This window comes from Chiloscyllium punctatum, chromosome 38, assembly GCF_047496795.1.
Source record: "Chiloscyllium punctatum isolate Juve2018m chromosome 38, sChiPun1.3, whole genome shotgun sequence".
In the NCBI taxonomy this organism is placed as follows: Eukaryota; Metazoa; Chordata; class Chondrichthyes; order Orectolobiformes; family Hemiscylliidae; genus Chiloscyllium; species Chiloscyllium punctatum.
In genome coordinates, this window is record NC_092776.1 from 19,380,620 (window position 1) to 19,400,191 (window position 19,572).

Below are 19,572 nucleotides of genomic sequence, written 5' to 3' on the forward strand. Positions count from 1 at the left end.
ATAGAGCACAATCATATCTTCTCCCTGCCAAAAGTAAACTAGTCCTTCCCTTACCTGGTGTAATCTGTAGATGTTCTTTGTGCAGATCCATTTGCTGCAGCAACATCAAGTATGCTGTAATCTCTGGTAAGCCATGTTAAGAAAATTAAATGTTCAGGAAAGAACATACTTCAATATTAAATATACACTTACAAATAAAAAGCCTTTGAACTTAAGGAGGTTATTCTTGGCCTTGCCTGCAGAGCCAAAGTGAGGCAGTCAAGGAACCCATGAATTTGCTGTTGTGAAAGCAATGACCATGTATGAAGTCTTGAAGAGCAGAATTTACTGGTACTCGGGTGGGGGCAGGGAGATCTTGGGGGGATGGGGGTGTGCAGGGACATTGTAGTGGGGAGGTGCAGAATGGCTCCAGAAGTGCTCCCACCACTGAGGCATTTTCCTAGCAGTGGGACTGGAAGTGGTGTGCCAGTTCCAAGAGGTGAGCAACTGATTTGCACGCTGAAAGACCCTATTAAGAGCCCTTTCATTTCCAGATGACCACCACATGGGGAAACCATCAGCTGCTCCAGAACTTAGAAAGCTTTCTCTACTTGTAGCATGTTAGTTCTGACTCTAATGTAACTTTCTCCTTGAGACAATCACTGATCCATTGCATATTTTCAATGTTTCAAATTGTTTTTACTTCAGCTTTCCAATATTTAGGAGCGTGCTTTTGATCTGACCATTTGAAGTTTTTTTTGTCTTTTCAGATAAGTCTTATGATAGGGAGTGCAAGTGTCTTATCTTTGTTTAGTTATTTCTATGAATACCAACTTCATAAAACTATTTGCTTCTGCACATTTGGACTGTTTCCATTTGCACATGGGATTTTAGTCTAAGTTGATGATATTCATGTTGACTCCAAGATAATTTGGATCTTGACTTATTATTTAGGGAATCTAGCCAGGAACTTATTTTTGAGAGAGCTATAAATATATGAAACCGCACTTTGGAATGGAGAATTCCAAACTGACCATGATGGACTTTCTTATTACTTGAATTCATTAACTTATGTTACTTAATGAGCACTAATGTGAATACCTTAGCTTCATCTGTATGACAATTAATTTATTTTGACATTTTCTTGGGATGTGGACATCAGTGGTAAGACCAGTATTTGGAGGCCATCCCAAACTGTCTGTGAGAAGGGCAATTCTACCATCTGTTCCTTATCACTATGACAGAAGTTAAGCTCGGTGAACATACCCACAACAGCTGCAAGCTAAAGTGTGTGATGGTTTAGAATCATAGAATCCCTACAGTGTGAAAACACGCCATTCGGCCCATTGAGTCCACACCGACTCTTTGAAGAGCATTCCTCTCAGATCCATCCCCCTTACCTTTAACCCCATATTTCCCATTGCTAATCCACTTAACCTGCACATCCCTGGACACTATGGGAAATTTAGCATGGCTAATCCACCTAATCTACACATCTTTGGACTGTGGGAGAAAACCAGAGTACCTGGAGTAAACCCACACAGACACAGGGAGAATGTGCAAACTCCACACAGACAGTAATCTGAGGGTGGAATCAAACCCGGATCCCTGGTGCTGTGAGGCAGCAGTGCTAAAAACTGAGAAATCTTCTTTTGGATATTATATCTTATACACAAATACAAGTGAGGAAGCAGATTGTTGGCAGAATTTTGGTTGGTTGCACAGTTAATTCTTGGGGAAGGGATTTCTACTTATTAATAAATGTGATATGCTCCAATCCTTGATGTTAAGGTAAATGTGAGTACCTCATGGGGAGATGAGTGCTGTCAAGGAACATAAAGATTCTGATCTCAAAGTTACTTGCACTTTATGTTCGAATACAGCTAGAAGTGCAGAGAAATCATGTTAACTCCACTGAGACCAGAATTTGCTAGCTCCAGGATAGTCATAGATCCCAGATTTGCAGTAGTTTTCCTTCATTCCAAAAAACAAACGTCATAGGCTCAGAACTACTAAATTCTAGGATTCAAACTGTCCTGGCATATGGTTAGCAGCAAGAATGCCAAATTAGACAAGGTATTCATTCTTGTGATGAGCAAGTATGTTCCATATCATGGGGTTAGGGCTCAAGGTGAGAAACTTGGCCCAGGAATTCTGAAGATGGGAGGGGCATCAATTTTACACAAAAATATTTTAAAATGGCTCTGAAGACCATAAAAAATAGGAATAGGAGCCATTCGGTGTCTCAAGCCTTTCTGCCATTCAATAGGATCATGGCTGATTTGACATTCCTCATATTCCTCATGCCCTGTGTTTTTCCCCCATAATCCTTGATTTCCTTACTGATCAAGAATTTATCTATCTCAGCCTTAAACGTACACAAGCATTCTGACCCCATAACTCTCTGTAGCAAGGACTTCTAAAGAATCTTCTCTTTAGGGAAGATATTCTTCCTCATCTCATTCTTAAATTGTCAGTTTTTAATTCTAAGACTATGCCCTCTGGCTTTTGACTCTCCCAGGAGGGGAAACATCCTCTCATCCTAGTGAACCTTCTCTGAACTGCCTCCAATGAAATTATGTCTTTCTTTACAGGGACCAAAACTGCTCTCAGTACTCCAGCTTGGTCTCACCAGAACCTTTTACAGTTGCAGCAAGACTGCCCTACTCTGATACTCCAGCCCCCTTGAATTAAGGGCCAATATTCCATTAGTCTTCCTCACTTCCTGCTATAACTGTGTGCTAGCTTTGTGTTTTGTAAGTATTCTTGCAATGTAACAGAGGAAAAGGTGGGGGGTGGTGCCAGTGTAGCTGCGGAAGATGGACTGTTCCACATATCCTGAAGAAGGGCTCATGCCCGAAACGTCGATTCTCCTGCTCCTTGGATGCTGCCTGACCTGCTGCGCTTTTCCAGCAACACATTTTCAGTTTTGTAAGTATTCCCAAGTCCCTTTGTGTTGCAGCTTTCTGCAGTTTTTCTCCATTTAAATAATATCCTGTTCTTTTGCTCTCCTTTCCAAAATGATCAACTTTTCATTTCCCCACATTATACTCCATTTGCCAACATTTTTCCCACTTATGTAACTATTTCTCTCTGTAAACTGATTGTTTCCCTCTTTCAAACTGCCTTTCCATCTATCTTGTGTCATGAATATATGTTGTAATCAGTTGTGCTCCCACCACTTATCCCTGGGGAACCCCACTGGTCATGGGTCACCAACCTGAAAAGGATCCTCTCATCCCAACTTAATGTTGCCTGTCCATGTGTCAATTCCAATACACACCAGTATACTACCATCAGTACCATCAGCTCTTGTCTTATGACTTAACCTTTTGTGAGGTGGTTTGTCAAACACCTTCGAGAAGTCCAAACACAATACATCAGGTTCCCTCATTTCACTGTGTTGAAACCTCCTGCAAAAACTCTAATAAATTAATCGGACATGATTTCCCTTTTATGAAGCCTTGCTGACTTTGCTGGATTAGATTGTGATGGTCCAAATTCTCTGCTATTACCTCCTTAGTAATTGATTCCAATACTTTCCCAACAATAGATGTTAGATGGTAACAATAGTTACCTGTTTTTTTGCCTCCCTTCCTTTTTAATAGGGGTGTCACATTGGCAGTTTTCCAATCCAATGGTACTTCTCCAAAATTACATCCAATATCTCTGAATCTACTTCTTGTAGTAATTTAGGATTGAAGCCATCGTGGCTTGGGGACTTATTGCCTTGAGACCCGCTAGTTTATCTAATTCTACTTTTTAGTGATGGTGGTGGTGCTTAATTTTGTCATGGGCTCTTTTGAGACAATGATCCATTCCTTTTTCAGGTTGGAGCCAGCCAGCAAACTTTACTGCTGCTTCTGACCAGGGTGGTGGTGGTAGTGGGGAAAGTTTGGGGTGAGTCTGAGTTCGGAAAGACTGGATGTACCTCCAGTTTTGAAGGTCTGTTCCTGGAAACCTCTTCCCAATGATCCCACAAGTTCAGCTCAGCCTTCAGTCCAGTGTAACTGCTGGCATCACGCCTCTATGAATTTTAATGAGCCTCTGGTGCTTCTGTTAATATGTTCATGTTATGACCCGAAAAGTCTTGTGCAAATGAGTTTCTGCCTTTGCATTTGAGAGTGCAAAGAGGATTTAGAGCTTTTCCTAAGTTGTAAAAAGGCTGTAGCTCATTCCTATTTATATCAACATTTTAGGGAAACAAAACATCTTGCTTCTGCACTAAACCAGTTCTGCGGTATCTTTTACAATCATCACCACGCAAAAAACATGTACACCATCACTGAGAACTGTAATGCATGTTGCATTAGCTGAGGTAAGATAAGCCTAACCCTAACCCTATCAAAACAAAGCGAAGATTTGGTTCTCACCTGAGACTTGCACACTCATACTTTCCAGTAGGAACCATGTTCCAGTATTCAAAATCGCCACCTCAGCCTAGCAGTAGTTGGAGGTATTAAATAGCCACCTATTCTCATTATTAGTTAATCAGTTCATTGACCATTTAATACTGATTTTATAAATAACTGTGGTTTTGAAGTAAAGAGACATTAATGTACAGATATTTCAAATTGGACTACAGAACATCCTACCATATCACTTAAGATAAACAGGGGCGTCTAGAAGATATAGTTGTTGTCATAATTAAGAAATATTTCCCAACAGTGAGACAGTTGTACATTAATTTATCTGAACACCAAAAATCTTTTACTAGACAATGCTTGGGAAGTTGGCAGTCAAATATCTTGATATAGAGAGTTGAGACTAATTAATTGAACAACTCTATTTTTCTTCCCCAAAAGACAGATGTAAAGTTGAAAGATCTGTAAAGTTAACAATCCAGTATAGGTGTTATTTTATTATTTAGCTATTTCAAGTTACAAGATATTTGCAATTCATTTCATAGGATACGTGCTGCACTTGATAATGAAATAAAGGCACTTTGCTTTGCAGTAATGGATTGTTCAACCAAGACCTGGTTCAGTTTTGTATTGCACTGTGGAGCAAATTTTTCAAAGGCCAGTGCAAATTCTGTGCTTGTTAGATAACCAGGCTCAGTCCCAGAATGCTGTTGAAGATTGGCTTCACACTGAGGAACATACAGGTAATATTCAAGGAATAAGTGAATCCCATTAGAGCTTAAAGTGTAAAAGTAAAACAAAAATCACTCTATTCAGTGAAGATGTTAAAACTGCTTAAGTGGCATTTAATCTACGAGTCATTCTTTTGCTTCAGCTCATTCTGTGTTGACTTTGGAATCTAGTCTCTCTGAATATGCTAAAATTCTTCAATAGTGCATGGGTTAATTATTAAACCAAGCTGAACAAAATAATCTGGGGTGGTCTGGTAGTTTAGCAGTTAAGATAGGCTCTTCACAATCCTTTGCTCTGCTTGACCTTCAGAATCTGCCAGCCTCTCTGCCAATGATACAGTATTAATTTTTTTTTGACTCTTCCCTCCCAAAAACTGAAATTTTCTCAGACCAAATTAATTCTGTCTAATAAATCTTTAATAGTGGAGTTATCAGTCATTTAGACAGTTAGCAGTCTTTTCAGACCCATTCCCATTTAGAGTGATGTTAATCCACCCACTTTATATTGCTGGCTCTATTACACTGTCAGATGTAAGAAAACAGAGCTTCAAACAAGTGTACAAGCTCACCACCATAAACATCTATTCATGAGGATCCAGCTGTTGCCTCATTTTTAATATTAATAGAGCCATTGATTATTAGGGGCCAGATTTCATCAGAGGTATGAATTCGGAGAGGAAAACATTTCCATATTTGAATCCTGCCTTCTCCACCTTCAATGGCTAGCTTTCTAACTTTCCTTCCTGGCCCACTGTGGATTTTCCATTGTGGATCCCTCTCCTCAGTTACTGGCCCCCTCTCATTCAAAACTGCTACCATTGTTCCCTTTCTTAAAATCGCATCCTCGATCCTTCTGCCTTTACAAACTACAATCCCATCTTCAGACTCCCTGTCTTGTCCAAAGTCTGGAAATTGTGTGGCTTCTTTTGAAGCCAGATCTTTTGACGCAATTGGGCTCTGGAGAGTAGGTGTCAATCAGTCTGTTTTGCAAGGGTAGAGCAGGGAGGGTACTGTTAATTTCCCATTGAGGATATAAGTCACCTTCCTCCAGCCATGCGAGTAACTACAAATCCCAAAGATTGGGATGAGGTCTGTAGCCTTTACTATGATAGCCAAGTATCAGCAGAACTGACCACAAGGAATTAAAACTCTTGTTTTCTCCATTTCTGTCCATCTACTAACCACACGGATTGGCAATGCACCACAAATGCTATTCAAATATGCATTAAGTGCAATAGGGGAGGGGAGATCGAGGCTGTGATATAGATAGAAACATTCTATTTTTAATATTGAAGTGTGCTGTTCATCAAAAAAATCTTATATTTTGTAAGTTAAGTTTGAAATATATGAGCAAACAGCAAGCCAGAATATTTAACAACAGTATTATTCAAAGTTGTAGAATTATTTTGATTATAAAGGTCTTTTTGTTGAGAAGTACATTTGGAATGCTTTGCTAACATGTAAATATTGCACAAAGCTGCCTGATCTTTGACATACAATGTGCATGCCAGATTTATAAACTCTGGAATAAAATTCCTTGTAGCTGTTGTGTGTGATGAATCTATATTCTCTTCAATCACAATCTAAATGCACAGAGCAGTAATATCATTTTCCAGATGGTTCTGAGGATTGCACACTGTGTATACATCTGTTCTGTCCTTACCTCTTTAAATAGTGGTTCAGAATTTGTTAAGATGAGTTTCAGAATATATTCCATCACAAGTGTTTTTGAAACACGTTTCTCATTGAAACCCCGATAGCTCATCAACATTGTCTCAATTTCATCATCCTATAAGATATGAGTCAATACTTCAAGTTAACTAACAAAAGAAATAATAACAACAAGGATGAATAAGGTTGTGGGTTGGGGACACTTTATTTTCTCCAATGTGTTTCTTACATTCGAACAGCTATCTCAACTGTCGCAATGGGGTGCTTTGCAATTGCTGGCCACTCATTTCACATTTGAGAACAAGAGGACAGCTGGTTGAAACTGTGGGGAGGGGTGGCTGTAGTGGTGGTTGCAATCGTAAATAAAGTGCATTTGAACATCATACATTGAAGATCGATGCACTCACTATCAGAGGCAGAAGGAGATCAGTTTTAAAAGCATTTTGCAGTCCAGCTGTTTCACAACGCAAAGAGGTGACAATCTGCTAACTGAAGGATTTTGGTTTCTGACAGCATGCTCCAGTTTATAAATTTCTTCAAGAATAAATTGCATTTAATTAAAATTTATATATCAGGTAATTGGGCTGGGTAAAGAATTAACATAACTCTACATATTGACTCTGTGCTCTGACATTGCTTATGATCTGTTGCTTACCATTTCTGAAAACAGCATCGAGACATTTCAAAGACCTTTGTCGTGGCAAACCGCCGGCAATCGTTCTTTAAACACCAAAGGCGCCCTAACCCTTTCAGTCGCTCATTTTAACACACTCATTAAGATGAAGGCTGAACACATCTGAACGTTGCCAACAGTGTTCCAAGTTGCCACAATTTTGCATTTTTGACTTCAGTGGCAGCCATGCAGTGCTGTCCGTCATTTGCACACCTCAATAAATTGCCAGCTACCAGCTAAAGTTCTTTAGATAGCAACTGTTGTGGACTCAATTTCTTCCAAGAAAATTTCGAAAGCAATAGTTCATTGTCCTTCCAAATATTGATTTCATAGTATTCTTCAGATTGGTCTTGTAGATGTAAATATTTGTCAATTAGAGACACCCAGAAAGAACAAGAATGTGACAAAACACACTTTGTTCATCGAGCAAATTGCCTTTTATCTTCAAGGTCACTAAAAACCTATCAATGGAACTATATTCTGACACATGGAGACACAGCCTGTCCAATTTGGAGCAGCTGATTAACAATAATGTGGTTAAGTCCTTCTTGCTTAATTAGAGAATAACGTCAAATTGTGGTCAAGCTGTTAACAGAGCAAGTGAAACTTTAACACTGCTAAATATTACATGGATCTAAGAATGAACAGCATCGATTCACCACGTGATGAATATATTGGGTAATACTGTAGTGGTAGAAGCAGAAGCCAAGAAGGTGCCATACAAAGAGCGTTGGTGAGTTGCTACAGCTCATCTTGTAAAGAATATGTACACCAACCACTATGCACTTATAGTTATGGGGGTGAATATTTGAGGTAGGTGGACAGATGCCTAACAAAGCTTGCTGTATTGTTCTAGATGGTGTTGAATTCTTCTATGTTAGAGCAGGACTTATCCAACCACTTATTCCATGACATGTCTAATGTGTGTCTTGCAGATGGTCAAAAGGCCTTGTGGAATCAGAAGATGACTCACTTCAGAATATCCAGCTTTTGACAAGAAACTCAAGTACTCATGTGGCTTATCCAATTATGTCAGTGGAGACTTGCAGAATGTTGATGGCAATATATGTCAAAGGAAGGTGGTTAGACTCTGGATTGCTTCATTATCTGAGGAATCATGAATGATAATGAACACTGGAATCCTCAGTGATCGTTTCGACTACCTGCCCTTCAAATATAGGGAAGGTGATGAAGCAGTGGATGGAAGATGGTTAAGCTCAGACACTGCTCTGCGGAATGAAGGAGTAATGTCCTGAGGCTAAAATGATAGGTCCCCAACAACCACAGCCACTTACTTTGTGATAGGTGCAAACCTGTTGACTTCAATAGAGATTCTCCCTGATTTTTCACTGACTTCAATTTTACTGGAGCTTCTTGTTCCACTTTCTCTAAATGTGACCTTGATATCAAGAGCAATCAGTCTCACTTCACCTCTAGAATTTAGTACCTTTTTCCATATTTGGACCAAGGTTGTAATGAGGCTGGGAGTTGAGTGGTCCAGATGGAATGCAATTTAAGTATCAATGAGCAGATTACTAGCAGGTAAGTTTCACTTGCCAGTGCTTTCGATAAATTTTCCATCACACTGCTGATGATTGAGAGTAAATTGTTGGATGATAATTATTGCATATTGCATCAACATTTTTGTGGAGAGACACATCTGGGCCATTTTCCATATTGCCGGGTACATGTCATGGCTATGCGAGAACAACATAGCTACAGGTTTACAAACACAGACTTGCTGAAGAAACTCTGTAGGTCTGTCATGGGTGACAAAGGAAGTGGCCAAGATGGATCATCCATTCAGCATTTCTGCCTAAACATGGTTGCAAAAAGGCCTCTTGTACTCATATGCTAGGCTATACTATCGTTGAGAAAGGAATGTTTGTGGAGTCTTCTTCTCCAGTTAGTTTTTTAATTTTCCAACAATGGTCACAACATGACATGACAGGACTGTAAAACTTGACCTGATTCATAACTGTGAAATCAATTAGCTCTGTCTACAGCATGCAGCTGCCTCTGTTGAGCATACATGTCGTCCTGTGATGTGGCTTCACCAGACTGGTAGATCATTTGTGTGTGTGTATGTGTCTATATACTTGGTGCTGCTCCTGACCTGATCCTGGACCGACACAGAGAGTTTTGCTGGAATATTTCCAGAACTGCTGTGCATCGTCCTTTTGTTCTCCTGTGTAAAGGTCAGATCAAGAGGGTATAAAAGCATTGAGAAAATGTTTTCCAAGAAAAAGAAACGACACCACAGAAAAATACCTTCCTCATTGATCAGAAGCTCCTGATAGGAATAAACAATAGTTTGTTACTTTGGAACTGAGAAGGTTAACTCAAAGGCATCTTTATCCAATGATCCACTGGAGTTGAGGGATAAAAGTCACTGGTCACTCTCGCACTTTAGGGATGATAAAGAGAGCTTTCTTTCAGAACTTTACTCCTAAAATTAAGGTCACGTTGACTATTAACTCCCTGCATCAATGCACTTTAATAGGAGCTAGGTTTTCCTATTGATCAGTGTCCCTGTTGATCAGTGCACAGTACAGTGATGTGCATCCTCTATCCTACATTTTGATGTCCCTTGTTTGGTAACAAAGAGAAAAACAACCTTTCACTTGATATGAAACAAAAGATCTGAAGCATTAAGGACTTGGTCTTATCTACACAGGAGCACACTGTTCTGAGCATCAAGGAATATTATGAAGTCATAGAATAGCACAAAATAAAATATATTAATGTATCATCATGTTGTACAAATTAGAAAGGAACTTGTGAAGGAGGGAAGGCAAAAAAGAAAAAAAGTCTGAAAAAAGAAAGAGAAATGATAACTCACTAATAATGCCCACAAACAGTCATGTCAGGGATAATAAGAGTATCTGAGAATACACAGTGACTTTACAATCCCAAAGCAATGGTGAGCTTGGGGTCTGGAGATGCTGCATTACAGGAAGTTGAATGAAGATGGCTGAAAGAGTCAATGTTATCTTATCAGCAACCAAGATCAGAGAGCATATGAAAGAGGACTAGAAATACACCATTTGGCCCCTCAAGTCTGAGCCGACATTCAACAAGATCATAACTGATCTGTTTGTGTTTTCAATTCCACATTCCTATCTACTCTCAATAATTTTTGATTCCTCTCCTTAACAAGAATCTATCCAGCTTGATATTAACATATTCAATGACCTGCTTCCATCACCTTCTGAAGCAGAGAGTTCCACAATCACATGACCCTTTGAAAGAAAAACATTCTCCTCATTTCTGCCCTGAAAAGGTGATTAAAAATGTTAAAACAATGTTTCCTTGTGCTGAACCGATACAAAATAGGAATCATCCTTTCCAAAATCACTCTGTCAAGACCATTTTAGGATCTTACACGTTTCAATCAAATCACTCCTCACTTTTCTGAACTCCAGTGGAAACAAGCCCAGCCTGTGTAACCTATCCTCAGAAGGCAGCCCACTCATTCCAGGTATCAGTCTAATAACCCTCCTCTGAACTGCTTCCAAAACATTTACATTCTTCCTTAAATAAAGAGGCCAAAATTGCATACAGTGAGATGTGGTCTAGGTAATGCCATGTACAACTGAAGCTAAACATTCTTATTTCTATAACAAAGGAAAACATTCCACTAGCCTTCTTAATTACAGGCTGTATCTGCATACTAACTTCTTGTCACTGATGTACCAGAACACCTAAATTACTTTGCACCTTTAAATTCTGTAGTCATTCTTTGTTTATAAAATACTCTGCTATTTTACTCTTCCTGTCAAATTGAACTATATATTATTTCACATTATAGCCCATTTACTAGATTTTTTGTCAACTTATTCTACTATTTGTATATCCACCTGCAACTTCCTTATAACTTCTTTGCAACATATTTTCCTAGCTATCTTGGCATCTTCTGCAACTTTAGCTACCATGCCTTTGCTGCCCTAATTTATGTCATTGACTGTGAATTGTAAAAAGTTGTGGTCCCAGTCCTTGGGGGTTTGCTCACAAGAACACTGAGCCCAGCAAAGTTCAGGCACAGACTGTCCCATATTACTGCCTAACTTTCCCAGGTATTGGTGTCAGTAGCCCATGAGCTGGAATTCACATTTTCTGCACCAATCTTTGTGCCATGCATTCATTTCTCTAATTCTATATACCCAATGCCAATTTTCATATGACTCAGGTAATAATCCAGTTATTATAAACTTTGATATTCTGCTTCACAATTTAGTGCCTAGCCCCTCATACTTTCTATGCTGAACCTCTTACCTAGTTCTATGTTGTTGGTAGTTACATGGACCACAACCATTGGATCTTCCTTCTCCAACTGTACATTCCTTTCCACCCATGAGCAGATGTTGACTCCTGACTGGACAGGCAACATAGCTGTCTGCACTTTTGCTCTTTGAACAGAGAACAATGTCAACACCTCTCATTGTACTTGCACCTGCTATGAATACATCCCTTGTTGCTGCCCCACTTGAAAAGCTTTCTGTACATGGTGCCATGGTCAGTTTGCATACCCACCCTGCAGCCTCCACTCTCATCCAAACAGATTGAGGAAATCTCAAACATGTTGGGTGTTGACACTCCTGCCCTCTGGATCCATCACTCTCAGTCACATTCTCCTTTCTCTCAATACTGTCCAAGTGAGGGGACCATATCCTGAATGGCATGACTGCCTCCTGGTACAAATAATCCCTCCTGAGGCATTGCAGTGTCTGCAGCTCAGCCTCCAATTTGCAAATTTTAAGCATAGAAATGACCTTAACAATTTACCATACAGACATCAAATACTTCCTATCCTGTAGTATAGTGAAAACAACTATTTCCAATCAGTACCAATAAATGTAACTCTATCTTTGACAGCCAGCAATGGGATTCCTCTCTTACCTGCTCTCAGTGGTACAGTCTGCCTGTCTAGGGATCCTCTCCCTGTTTGCCACTCTAGGTGATGCAGACTGTCTGCCTCAGGGTCCTCACCTTCCATTCCTCAATGTAATTCTGAGTGGAATACATTTGTTGATTTCCAAAGTATAAAGACAGGGATCAATGAAAATGTGGAGAGGCTTTTAAGGTAAGTACTGATGCCACCATGACCGCAGTGGTCTTTGTTAATGTAACACTAAGATGCTGGATCCTATACAGTTCAGAGCATGCTGCTCTGTACTCTTATTATCTTTGTACAGTTTAACAATAAATAAAATTTAACAGTGCGAAATCTAGCCTGAATTTGTATCAGGAGCTGAAGAACACACACAAGAACACAATCAAATATGGTCACAGTGATAGAGAGATCAATCTAAGGTAAACTCTATGTTTTCTCAGATGAAGCTGAAGCTCACAAGGCAAGATTGAGCAACCAGGAGGCAAGATTGAACTACAAGGCAAGAGGATCCTCAGAAAATTTCCCAAAGACATTAGCTTGCTGGCTTATTGACGTGAGGAAGCAGACAGAGGTGGTGACAGAGTGGTAACATCACTGAACAAGTAATTCAGAATGCAAGGTTAAAGTTCTGGGGATATGGGTTTGAATCCCATCATGACCGACAGTGAAATTTGCATTCAGTAAGAAGCTAGAACAAAAAAAAAGCCAGCCTATTGACATCTAAGTAACTACTGTCAAAAAGAAATCTGCCAACCTTGCCTAGCCTGACCTACCTGTGACCCCAGGCCCACAGTGATGGACTGACAATTAGGGAGGGGTAATCAATGCTGGCTGAACCAGCGATGCCCACAACCTTTAAAATTAACAATAAAAAACCTTCCTTGGACACACTGAGGCTACTAGCCCCTTAGGAATACATGATAATCACAACCAGAATTCTTGGTTAGTCATTTTGAATGCCAACAACTTTAATATTAAATGTTTCCTTGATTCAAGATCAACCATCACTGTCTTACCTCCTACTGCAAAACAATGTTGTGAGTGCATCTTGAAACTCACGTGACAAGGTCCAGGCCTTTGGCAGCATTAGGCTTTAAGCTCTATGTTGGCTTTAAGCAGCGCTGATCTACAATGTTAAAGATTGTAGAGAGCCTATTTATATCTTAGAGAATCAAACTATAGTGCAATAATGTCAGCCAGTGGTCCTCATAGAATATGAGTTCCCTGACTGGGGCTGTTAACCTGGTCCAATCAGGGAGCCCTGACTGACAGATAAAAATAGTAATGTCTGGCATCCTGACAATCTGGAGAGCTGGCTCTGAGGGAGCTGGATCAGTGTCAAGGACTTTCCACGTGTAAATAAAGGGTGACTTGGTGACAAGATATCGGCCTCTGTGGAGTTATTTCAAAAACCAAACCCTTGTTAAATCAGTGGGCATGTGTGCAATTGTGTCTTCTACAGATGCTATAAGGCTTCCCATTTTATTGAGATGATTTCTAACTGGATGACGACTTCAGCCAAGAGGATGACAATATTCTATTCTGTGATGAATTGCTATTAACAGCTGACACTCCATCTGAGAGGTTTTACTTCAGCATCTTCAGAAACAGCAGTGATTTTTTCTAAAGAGGATCTGAATGACATTTTGTGAGGGTTTCCCACAATTTCCTCCACCTATTGAAGGTCCATGCTGAAAAGATTGGATGCCATTTTGTGAGGAACTTTCTAAGCTTTTCCAAAACTTTCATCAGCATTATGATCCTTTTCAAATTGTCTTGGAAGAAGATGAGCCTCTTCCTTCTTCAGAAATTCCAAACCAGAAGGTGAACCCAATTGCAATTTGCCATAAGACCTCGTTTTGTCATAGATCCTGTGTATCTGACTCTTCGGTTCTTCATGCAGTATATCAAGGTTCCTCTGATACATGTCCAGGGCCAAGACAGATCAGATATCTTCACGTCAATGTGTCATGACATCAGGTTTTCTAACTGGCAGCACCAATCAAGAAGTGTTACACATTGATGAAGTGGTGGAAGTTCCAAAACTTTCAGCTTTAAGGAACTGTCACCCCTGGTATTTCATTCAGCAGTACACAAAGTTAGCCAGGTGAGTTTGTCCAAGAGTACAAGCAACGGGAGACTCTATACATACAGAAAAATTCTTTAGAAGTACTGAAGCATGAGAACAATGCTCCACTTTTGTATAAGAGTCGAGAAAATTCTTCAGCTTTATCTATCATTCTTAAGATGCTGTCTGATCTGACAGTACGTAATCCTAAAGTTCCCCTTTTCATCCAGACTGAGATTCCAGATGCTCTCCGAACAGTCCTGATTAGGATTCCTACAGTGAAGGCAACAGTCTAAAGAAATTTTCATCAGTCCTTTGTCTCACAAACGTGATTGAGCTTTTTGAGAAAGTCATGAAGGTGATTGATGAGGGTAAAGCAGTGAATGTGGTTTACACTGAATTTACATAAGCATTGAACAAGGTCATGGTAACCTTATGGAAGGCTGATCCAGAAAATCAAATCGCATGAAATCCATGGTGAGTTGGCAACTAGGAGTCAAAATTGGCTTGGCTATAGAAGAACAGAGAGTAGTTGTGGAGGCATGATTTTCTGTGGAGGTATGCAACCAGTGGTGTTCTGCAAGGGTCAGTGCTGGGACCTCTCTTATTTGTAATATACATAAATGATTTGGATGAAACTGTCAGTGGTCTGATGAGTAAGTTTGCAGATGACATGTATATTGATGGACATGTGAATAGTGAGAAAGGATATTAAAGGATGCAGCAAGATATAGATCAGCTGGAAAGTTTGGTTGAGAAATGATAGATGGAGTTTAATGTGGACAAGTGTGAGATGATACATTTTGGGAGGTCAAATACAAGAGGAAAGTAAACTGTAAATGGCCAGACTCTTAAAAGCATTGTTATACAGAGGGATCTTGAGGTCCATGTTCATAGCTCCCTGAATGTTGCAACACAAATGGATAAGGTGGTAAAGATGTTTTACAGCATGTTTGCCTTCACTGATCAGGGGCATTGAAAATAAAAGTTGTCAGGTCATATTGCATCTGTGTAAGACTTTGGTCAGGCCATATTTGGAGTACTGTGTGTAGTTTTGGTCCCCACACTATAGGAAGGATGTAGAGGAGTTGGATAGGGTGTGCAAGAGGTTTAGGCAAAAGTGAGGACTGCAGATGCTGGAAACCAGAGATTAGATTAGAGTGGTGCTGGAAAAGCACAGCAGGTCAGACAGCATCCGAGGAGCAGGAAAATTAACGTTTCGGGCAAAAGTCCTTCATCAGGAATCTGCACAAGAGGTTTACCGGTATGTTGTCTGGACTGGAGTGTAATAGTTATAAGGAGAGGTTGGACAAACTTGGATTGTTTTTGCTAGAGTGTCAGAAACTGAGGGTCGATGTGATAGAAGTATATACAATTATGAGAGGCATGGAGGGTTGGATAGTCAGAGTCTCTTTCCCAGTGTGGAAATGTAAAATATTAAGGGATATAGGTTTAAGGTGAGAGGGAGAAAGTTTAAAGGAGATGTGTGAGGCAAGTCTTTTGCTCTAGAAGATCTGGAACATGCTGCCAGGGGAGGTGGCAGAAGCAGATATGATAGCAGTGTTTAAGAAACATTTATATAGATGCATGAACAGGTGGAGAATAGAGGGATATAGACCATGTTTAGGCAGATAGAATTAGTTTAGAACAACATCATGGTTGGCACAGACATGGTGGGCTGTTCAATATTCTATGTAAGTGAATCAATGCTCTGAAGTCTTCCTGATGATTCACTCATCTCTTTATTGTAGAATTGAAAATGTGGTGCATGATTCTCAAGGTGTTAATGCCCTGCTGTTACAATTGAATGGAGATATTCCTCAGCTCCTCTTCAATTATGCAGCTTCACTGTGCAGCAGCCTTTCATTGCCAGCTTTCTTCTTCAATAGAAGATATCATAAAGAGGTAAAGGTAAATGATTCTAGTCAAGTGGAAGTGGTGCCCTTGTGATCCGCACTCACTTGATTTCATTCCAATGCAGTAGCCCATTAGCCACCTGCCCCTTCAGTGCCATGAACATTTGGGAGATTGTTACTAATCCTCCACTTCTTGTTTCAGTTTCTGAATGTGTGCTTGCAGGCCAGCATTTCTGCCATTGAGTATTATTTCAAATGGCCGGAAAATTGAAAGATCTCCACAATGTTTGAATCTGTGAGAAATGGACGTTGGAGGGTGTTAGTGGGGTCAAAACTACATTGAGCCTTAAGGGGAATTTCTTTAATTAGATGTTTCAGTTAGTAATGTTAAGAAAATATTTTTAGTACAAGTCTGGCAAAGTATTTGGTGGGGGCGATGTAGTGATCAGGTTTAATGAATATCTGGATGAGGTAAGCAGTAACATTGGTGACCTCAGTCATTATAAGTTAATATTCCAGTAAGAAGTTGGACTCTGTACAGCAGGGAACAAGCTGCTCTCTATCCTTACCATCGTGTGTTGTGTAACAGCAAAACAAGCTTAGAAGTTACTAAGAAGTCTGGCCTGAGCTTGAATCAAGGCCCAAAGAAACCACACAAAAGCATGGTGAAGCACAATTTACTAAGCTTACCCTGTTGTCTTACAAAGTAACTTAACAACACTTCACTGCAAAACAAAAACAAAAAAAAACTGCTGATGCTGGAAATCAGAAAAAAAAGGTCTGGTAGTCTGTAGAGAGAAAAAGCAGAGTTAACATTTTGGGACCTTTCTTTGCTGCAAACTCTGTGTAGAATCACTCTGGGAGAAGGTACATCTTTTTGATAAATGTCCAAGAACGTTAAAAAATCTCAGCTATACCTTCGCTTTCACAGAATAATTTGTTTTATTATATGTCAAAGCATTTGTAGCACATTGGCACGTCGACAAACCACAGAACTCGCTGTATATATCCAAGAAGGCTAAACTTATGGAATCTGATTCAATCCAAATGAGACATCAGCAAGTAAGACATTTGTTGCAGTTTATCCTTTTCAATGCCAACACCCAGAAACTACCCAGGTGAAAAGTAAAGCATATCCAAACTTAATTCTTAGTGCGTCATTTGGAAATTAATGGGTCAGTGTCCTGGTGAAATTGTTCATAATATTCCCCCAACGCAGTACACGCTCAACATAATTGACAGTTTGAAAAGATCAGTACAGGGCAATGTACAAAATTGTAGCTTAGAGGTATGATATGTGGTATTGATGAGTCTGTTTGAAGTCTGAATTAAATTTCAGTGGAAGTAATGAAAAAACCTGATGTAATTAATTTTCTGTACATTTCTACTCTTGTCAAAGTGATATTCTTCTGCTAATCTGGAAGAAGTAAAACCTGGTAGCAAAGAGTGAACAATGTTAAAACAGCCTATTCAATAATTACCATCTTTCAGTCAACAAATCTACCAATGATACCATTGTTTGTGACCACCATAAATATTCAAAAGACTTAGCCCATCCAAAATCTTGATCAGTTGTCAAATTATTTAACTATTAATATTTATCATGTTTTATCATTAACTTCTACTCAGTCCCTGACTTAAATCTTATTTTATGATGAGTAAGAATTTCAGGACCAATTTGGTTGAGAAATTTGATTTTCCCCAACATGTGGAGGAGTGAGCCAGTTTATTTGGTCCTCAGCAGCATCACAATGTCGCTATCCCAGCATTCCCCCTCAACATGGAGACCCTCTACATTGAATTTTGCTGCCAACTATCCTTCCTTCCTGCCTGAACCCTGACATTACACCTTACTGATACCTACTGTGGTGCTCTGCATTCCCTGTGAAAGTGACATGGTGGCCACTGCAAAAAACACCACCTCCTGTAGCCTATCATGATCTCCAATGTCCCTCTGCCTAATATGCCTCGAGTTTACCCTCCATTTAATGAGTGTGTTCTCATCTGTACACATGCCTCTGCTTTCACCCCCAGTCTCACTCCCTCACCCCTCTTGACAGTGATCCCCTTCATCCACCCCTACAGATTCCTCTTGAACACCACTCAACAATCAACAGATATATTCCCGGGACTATAATTGGCCCAAAACCTTTGACCAAATTCAATAAATAGCCCCTCGACATGATTGACCAGACCCCTGACTGCTGTGTTTACACACTTTGACTGATGGTGCTGGCTCTATAAGACTGATTGTTCCCCACTCCCCAGACTGTATTTGGACACTCCGCTTGACTGTGTGTGTGTGTGTGTGTGTGTGTGTGTGTGTGTGTGTGTGTGGCACTAACAAGCATAGCACATCACAGCAAGGCAAGGTATGGATGCCCTTAGCATGCAGATAGTTGCCAAGTAAGTGACTGTTCAGACAGCAACCTAGCAGCCACGAGATGCAGCCTAACTCAATGCTGACCTACATGCCTGTCCCTGCACAGTTCAATGCCAGTTACAGATGTGCCCTGCAATGCACATTCCTAAGTATCCCGCCAGAAGATCAGAAAAGTATCACAATCATTGTGAGTTACGTTCCTTGGTATTTTTCCCATCAGTAAGTGGATGGCCAACATCTGTGTGCAGCTTCCTGAACCAGAAGTCATTGTGTTGGCACACTGCTCATGTGGAATCTCCAAGCACCTGAGCAGCTTAAAGAGAGCATTAATTGTGAAGAGTTGGCAAATGTTGGATGCCAATGTCAGCAGACGAGAAGTGAGTATGTTCGTCCCCTTGGATTTTGCCCCAAGATGCTGTTTGGTGCTGAGCAAGACCATACGGAAATACCAGCAGAATTAGGCCATTTGGCCCATCGAGTCTCTCGTTATTTGATCATGGCTGATATGCTTCTCAACCCCATTCTCCTGTATTGTCCCCATAACTCTTGATTCCCTTACCAATCAGGAACATATCTATCTCTGTCTTAAATTCACTCAATGTCTTGATTTCCAGTGTTCTGCAGCAATGACATCTACAGATCCATCCACCTGTTGGCTGAAGAAATTCCTTCTCATCCCAGTTCTAAAAAATTGTCACTTCAATCTGAGGCTGTGCCCTTAGGGCCTAGTCTCTCCTACTAGTGGAAACATCTTCTCCATGTGCACCCTATCCAGGCGTATATCTATGTATTCTGTAAATTTCATAGAGATTCCTCCTCATCCTTTTCAACTGTATCAAGTACAAACTGAAGTCTTCAACCACTCCTCATAAGACAAGTCCTTCATCCCTGGGATGATTCTCGTAAACCTCATATGAATCTTCTCGAAGGTCAGCAAATCCTTCCTTCAGTAC

General features: G+C 40.1%; 1 protein-coding gene across 1 annotated transcript in view; it reads right to left on the reverse strand.

Annotated features, from left to right (window-relative positions):
* LOC140463419 (uncharacterized) overlaps positions 1–19,572 on the reverse strand; it is a 216,929-nt gene that overhangs the window by 13,602 nt on the left and 183,755 nt on the right. The window contains exons 12-14 of the mRNA XM_072557330.1: positions 6,738–6,863; positions 4,894–5,071; positions 55–123 (exon numbers count right to left, since the gene is read on the reverse strand). Coding sequence (XP_072413431.1) covers positions 55–123; positions 4,894–5,071; positions 6,738–6,863 — 373 coding nt within the window. The remainder of the gene's footprint in view (positions 1–54; positions 124–4,893; positions 5,072–6,737; positions 6,864–19,572) is intronic.